The sequence below is a fragment of the Antechinus flavipes genome, chromosome 6 (assembly GCF_016432865.1).
Source record: "Antechinus flavipes isolate AdamAnt ecotype Samford, QLD, Australia chromosome 6, AdamAnt_v2, whole genome shotgun sequence".
NCBI classification, from domain to species: domain Eukaryota; kingdom Metazoa; phylum Chordata; class Mammalia; order Dasyuromorphia; family Dasyuridae; genus Antechinus; species Antechinus flavipes.
In genome coordinates, this window is record NC_067403.1 from 2,903,399 (window position 1) to 2,910,310 (window position 6,912).

Genomic DNA, 6,912 nt, shown 5'->3' on the forward strand with positions numbered 1-6,912 from the left:
GGAAACTGGAAACACCAGTTTCGCCGCTGCGGGGGGACAGGATGACCTTGAGCTGACTGGGCCAACATATGGGTTGGGGCTTAGTCCATCTTCTAGGCCACACAGTTGTGGTGGACGCGGTCAAGCAAACGCACCTTCCGCTGGTCTCTCAAGTCAAACGCAGATGCCCCGGACATGGACATGGGCGTGATCTGACTGAGGAACGGGTGTGTAACCAGGCTCACCTTTTCATTCCCACGGCTGTAAAAGAAGGTGGTTGAACTACTTGATCTGAGGTCTCTTCCGGCTCTGGACACACTACTCCATGTTTGACGCTCACTTTTATTCTCCCATCTTATTTATGGGTGAGGAGATGGAGGTGTCAGGAAGGAAGGGCTTTCCAAGGTCATCCTGATAGTTGATAGTCAAGGTGGGGTTCCCCCGACAGCTTTGTCCTACGGGACAGTCTCTGGGCAATTTCTGGCAGCGTGACCATGGAGACCAGGAGTGGGGAGTCTGTCTTTTTCTTTTCTTGTGTGAAAAGAGTAGTAAAATGTTTGAATTCCTTCCCAACACGTCTAGTCACAAGCAGAAATCATGGTTGGAGGCTGGGAAAGAGCATCAGCAAACAGGGGCTGGGCAGGAAGCTTCCCATAAATTCAGAATTCTGAAATTTGACAGGACCCATGAGTACATGAAGCCAGATTCACAGTCTATCCTTCTGTGGCAACAGAAAGTATTTTGCTGTCGAGTTGTTTTGTTGTGTCTGGCTCTTCGCGAGCCCACCTGAGACGCCAGAGCAATTCGCTATTTCCTTCTCTAGCCCATTTTACGGAGAAGGAAATGGAGTCAAATGGGGTGAAGCATCAACCCCAGGTGACACAGCTGTAAGTTTCTGAGGCTGGATTTGAATCCAGGTCTTCCCGACACCCTCTGACTTCATCCACTGTACATCTACTAGCCCATAGAAAGTATAGTGTTCTGAAAAAAGGGCATTGGTGGTTGTGTTGAGTTCTGGGTCTCTAAGACTTGATCCGGAGCACCGCTTAGCTCTTGTTCCTACTTTTCGAGAGGGACTTTGATGAGCTGGAGTGGGGCTGGAGGTGGATGAATATGTCCAGAAAATCGAAAGAACAAGAGATGTTCAGCCATTAAAGAAAACTAAAGGGTTGAGAAGGCTGAGAGGGGATGCTATAATGATCCTGAGATAAGTAGAGGATGGTTTTATGGGACAAAGATTAGACTTTTTTCCTCCCGAATCCAAAGATACAGGGAGGGTGATTTACAGGGAGTATAATAAAAAAAAGTCCTATGATAATAAGGGCTGTCCAACAAAGAATTAGGCAGCTAGATGGTACCGACAGACTTAGACGTCACCATGGCAGCCAGCTGATACAGTGGATAGAGTGCTGGGCCTGGAGTGAGGAAGACACATCTGGCCTCAAATACCCCACAGCTGTTTGACCTTCAGCAAGTCACCGAATCCTATCTGCCTCAGTTTCCTCATCTGTAAAATGACAGGAGAACGAAACCCACCCCAGCATCCCTGCCAAGGAAATCTCAAGCGGGACACAAAGAATGAGACGGTCGTGAAAAATGACTAAACAACAACGAAAGAATGGATTGCTTCAAGATCTCCACGGGAGGTTCAGGAAGGCTAGAGCAGAACTTGGCAGGGATGCCTTACATGGACTTTCTATTTTAGAAAGGATCAGATTAGACGGCCTCCGAGCTCCCTCACAATTCTCAGCTTCTCCCAGTGGAGAAAGTGTTTTTAAAATCATGAAATAAGCCGCAAAATCAAAACACAGCTACAGATTGTTACCCTATAAACCAAATGAAACCAAATGACGTTCTCTCTCCCCCCCTTCCCTCCCCCAGTTACTTTAACTAAGGACAGAGGAAAGGTCAGGAGAATGTTGACTCTCCATTCACTTTCTTTGATAAACACTTATTCAGCTTTTACTGTTTCCCTGCAGGGGAGAGAGGAATGGCCCATGCACAGCTCGAGGATAGATGAGAGGGCCATGTCTGGGTCAGCAAGGCCCGAGGCCAAATTCAGCCCCAAATAGTTAGTAACTGATGAGTGATTCTGGGCAACACACTTGCTGATCCATTTCCTCATCTGTAAAATGGATCAGTCTCTCCCTCCCGGGGTAAAGGAAGTGTCATGGAATCAGATAGGAGACAGGCATGCATCTCTCTGTGCTTCTGTCTCTACCTTCCTGAGCGACTCTCTCTGCCTCCTCTGTCTCCCTCCCTCCCTCCTCTCTCTTTCCTTTCTGTCTTTCTCTTTCTCCATCTGCCTCTGTTTCTATCTTTCTGTCTCTCTCTCTATGTATCTATCTTCTCTGTCTCTATCTCCATTTGTCTTTCTGTGTGTGTCTATGCGTCTGTCTCCCTCTTTCTCTCCCCTTCTCTCTCCCTGTCTCTCCCCCTTCTCTTTGTTTCTTCTCCCCTTTCTCTCCCTTCTGTCTCTGTCTCCATCTTTCTCTCTATCTCTTTTTTCTTTTGCCTCCTGCTCCAGCCCCTACTTTGTTATAGGACTTTGACCGTCCCCTAAGCACCCCCTGATTATCCTTGGTGCATTATCTTGCCTTCCCGGTAAGCTCCTGGGGGGCAGGGGCTGGGCTGTTTTTCCGACTTTGCACCCACACCCCCCCCCCATCAGTAAGCCATCACAAGGACACACACGGAAACATTCGATACGGGTTCGTTTCATTGCAGGTTCAAGCCCCCGGAGGCGCGTTTTCGTCTCTCTCCGGGTCCCCTCCTTTCCCCACGACAACCGTCCAAGAATTACACTGGAACAGGAGCACGTCGCGCTAACTTTGTGCTGACCTGGGCTTGCGTAACTCGCTTAAGGGAGAACTTTTCGGACAGGCGCGGGGTCCCCCGGGGAGGGGGAATGGAGCCCGGGAAAGCGGCCGAAGCGCGCCGGGGGCCGGAGCCCTCTCCCTGGACAGCGAGACTTCTCTCTCCCGGGTTCCCACGGGAAGCCCGCGAGGCAGATCCTGCGGTCATCTGTGGCCCCATTTGAGCGATGGAAACTTGAAGCTCTGAGGGGCGAAGGGACTTCCCCAAAATTTCCTGGCCAGCAAGTTGCGGCCCGACCTCGGCCACCCCGTAGCCGAGGCTGCCCCACCTCGCGGCGGCCTCGGGGCGCCCTCAGCCCCCATCACCCCGGATCTCCCGGCTTGCTTGCTTTCTTTTCTAAAGCTGCTGTCACCTGGAGCTCGGGAACCTCCACGTGGCCCCCGCAGAGTGGTGGGAGCGTCGGCTGTCATTGGGAAGCCCGGGCCGGGGAGGCGGGGACCCCGGGGGGCGCCGGGGCAGGAGAGCTGGCCCCGGACCTGCTCCCGGGCAGCGGCGGCCGGAGTTCCGCGGCTCGGCGTTTGACCGTCTCCCGGCCCTCTCCAGTGCTCCCCTTTAGCCCCAAACCGCTGACTTCAGCCCCGCGGCCGCGAGGACGCCCAGAGGGTAAGAGGTGCGACACCCCGACCAGATAGGTACTGCGGGGGGGGAGGGGGGAGGGAGGAAGCGGGGGGAGGGCGAGCACACGAGAAAAAGGGAGAGCGGAGGCTTGGGGGGAGGGAGAGGCAAGGAGAGAGGCGGCCGGGAGAGCGCTATTCCCAAGCAAGGCGGACTGAGGGGGGGGGGGGATGTTTCTTGATTTTCTTCCTTCTCCACTTCCGATCGCAGCCACAGAGGCGGCGGCAGCCACAGGGAGCTCCGGCTCTCCGGCCGCTGCGGGGACTCGGCAGCCTCGGGGCCCTCGCGCAGGGGCAGGGGACGGACCCACGGCCAAGGGCGCCCCACCGCTGGCCGCCAGGAGCGCGGGGCCGCTCACGGAAGCCGGGGCGGGGGGAAGGTAGGAAAGCAGCGGAAAGCCGCGCGCGAGCCGGAGGCATAGGGAGACCCCCGCCGGCCCCTCCGCGCTGCAGCTTCCCGGCACGCTCCCCGAGGGGGCCAGGACAGCAGGGCGCTGAGCAGAGGGCATCTCCGAGCGCCTCCGAGGCGGAGGCGAGCAGAGAGCCGAGCCCCGCAGCCCGCCGCTCGGCGCCCCGAAAGCAGTTTCTCCGCTTTGCTCCGGCGTCGGTGGCCGCGCCAGCTGCTGCGCAGCAGCCCCGAGCAAGCCGCTGGCCAGCCGCGGGGCGCCGGGCTCCCGGGGGGCACCTGCCCGAGGCCTGGGGGGAGGGGGACATCAATGGGGCTCGCAGGGGGCCCTCGGGGGAAGTGTCTGCCTTGCGGCGCCCGGCGCCCCCGGAGTCCCCGCCATGCTTTTACCGCCCCGAAGGAACCGGACCCTGTACCCACCGCTGCTGCTCCTGCAGCTGCAGCTGCCCGCGGCGGGGGCCGGCAGGGCCGGCCGGGAGCTCCTGGGGCCGGCGCAGATAGTCACGGCCAGCCTGCTGTCGCTGCTCATCCTCTGGACCCTGCTGGGGAACGTGCTGGTGTGCGCAGCCATCATGCGCTACAGGCACCTGCGCTCCAAGATGACCAACGTGTTCATCGTGTCTCTGGCCATCTCCGACCTCTTGGTCGCGCTCCTGGTCATGCCCTGGAAGGCCGTGGCGGAGGTGGCGGGCTACTGGCCCTTCGGGGCCTTCTGCAACATCTGGGTGGCCTTTGACATCATGTGCTCCACCGCCTCCATCCTGAACCTGTGCGTCATCAGCGTGGACCGCTACTGGGCTATCTCCAGCCCCTTCCGCTACGAGCGCAAGATGACCCAGAGAGTGGCCCTGGTCATGGTCAGCGCGGCCTGGGCCCTGTCCATCCTCATCTCTTTCATCCCCGTGCACCTCAACTGGCACAAAGACCAGGGGGGGTTGGCGCGAAACCAGGCCTCTCCACCCCCCTCCGGCAATGCGACCCCCTGGGGAGAGGAGCCCGAGAACTGCGACTCGAGTCTCAACAGAACTTACGCCATCTCCTCCTCCCTGGTCAGCTTTTACATCCCGGTGGCCATCATGATCGTGACCTACACGAGGATCTATCGCATAGCTCAGGTGCAGATCCGCCGGATCTCCTCTTTGGAGAGGGCCGCGGAGCACGCCCAGAGCTGCCGCAGGAGCCGAGCGGACTGCCAGCAGCACAGCAGCCTCAAGACCTCCATCAAGAAAGAGACCAAAGTCCTCAAGACCCTGTCGGTGATCATGGGGGTCTTTGTCTGCTGCTGGCTCCCGTTCTTCATCCTCAACTGCATGGTTCCTTTCTGTGACAGGCCCGGGGACCCCCGAGCCGGCTTCCCCTGCGTGAGCGAGACCGTCTTTGACATCTTCGTGTGGTTCGGCTGGGCCAACTCGTCCCTCAACCCCATCATCTACGCCTTCAACGCCGACTTCCGCAAGGTCTTCGCCAAGCTTTTGGGCTGCAGCCGCTTCTGCGCGGGAACCCCGGTGGAGACGGTGAACATCAGCAACGAGCTCATCTCCTACAACCAGGACGCGGGACTCCCCAAGGAGATCGCCACCGCCTGTGTCAACATGATCCCCAACGCCGTGGACTCTGTAAGTGGAAATGAGGCCGGGCCCTTTGACGGGATGTCTCAGCTCTCCCAGACTTTCCGAAACCCTGATCTGGCCACCGCTTCAGGGTGCGAGCTGGACTGTGAAGGGGAGATCTCCCTGGGCAGAATCACACCCTTGACTCCAAACGGTTTACATTAAACTGCTTAAGGGATCTAGAATGGTCCTAATGCTTAGTCGGACACATGAATCCGAACGCAAAGTGTACCTGCTGGTCTGCTTGGGCGGGGACCCGCACCCTCTCTGTATTTCCTTTGGTGTCTGTAGTGCTCAGCAAACCCTTGGAAGTGAAGGGAGTACCTTCAGTCCCACCATCTTGTTTCTTCATCATCAGGGAGGATATTAAAACATGGTTTTTCCACCCTGGCCAGTGACTTGTGTTTCGACTGGTTTTAAACCACCAGAGACCCCAGGGTGCAGTGGGTGATTTATCTCGGTATCACTGGCTGTTCTGATGTGTTTGTGCAATCTCTGGCATTTCTTTATTGGCTATGGGATCCTTCCCGATTTGCTCCGAAGAACTAATAAATGGAGGTCATGTTGCTAAGGGGTTATCTTTCCTTCACTGCTGGGATTTTCAGTGTGGCGTCCTTCGGTAGTTAGGATTATAGGAACCAGTTTTTGTAGAGTGTGTTTTTTTAAAAAGATGTTTTCCTTCTTCAAAAATATCCGGCTTTCATGTTAGCAGACAATTCTGCCTTAAGGTTGTGCACAGGGCTGGATGATTGCTTTCAATCTGCCTCTTCGTGCTATTCGCATGTCGAGCTGGGGGCTGGGTGGTTTGCGATTGCTGCCGTGTTATGTGTCTGTGCTATAGTTCTGAATTAGTGCTGCAAACCCACGTTAGATTTATTGTAGCAAATGCCCATTTACTGGGCTCTGAATTTTCATTGTATTTCTGTGAATGATTTCCCTGAAAAATAGTCATAATGGTGAAGATGAACTGTTTCCTTGATGTTCCAGATATATGCTATTGATTTCCCAAATTATGCTAAAACACTGCATTAAAATGAAGTATGATTAAAATAGTTCATTTGCTTTTTAATCTTGGTGAGTAAAAATATTGTGACTTATTAATTACTCTTTCAAAAAAGCTTGGAAATGGGTATGCTTACATAGTTTGAATAAAGCCTTACTGTCTTCATGGAACTTTTCTTTTGGAGCTGAGGAGAATTGAAGGGCAGAGGGGGTGGATTGTGCTTTCATTGGTATAGAACTGGGTGAGGACATTTGCTTCCCGAGTAGCCTGCCACCTTCCATCCTTCAGTCCTTAGACTGCCTAAAGCCCTGAGGAGTCAAATGAGGCACCCAGTAAGTATAGATCAGAGGGGGATTTGAACACAAAGCTTTCCTGACTCCAAAGCTGGCTCCCCATCCACTACCTCCAACTGCCTCAAGTGCT

At 55.2% G+C, this 6,912-nt stretch overlaps 1 protein-coding gene across 1 annotated transcript; it reads left to right on the forward strand.

Annotated features, from left to right (window-relative positions):
• The first annotated feature begins 4,232 nt into the window (after positions 1-4,232).
• On the forward strand, positions 4,233-6,637 carry DRD5 (dopamine receptor D5). Its single transcript, XM_051964311.1, has one exon. It carries the CDS (start codon positions 4,257-4,259, stop codon positions 5,649-5,651), a length of 1,395 nt encoding a protein of 464 aa, XP_051820271.1. The 5' UTR covers positions 4,233-4,256; the 3' UTR covers positions 5,652-6,637.
• The last annotated feature ends 275 nt before the right edge of the window (positions 6,638-6,912 follow it).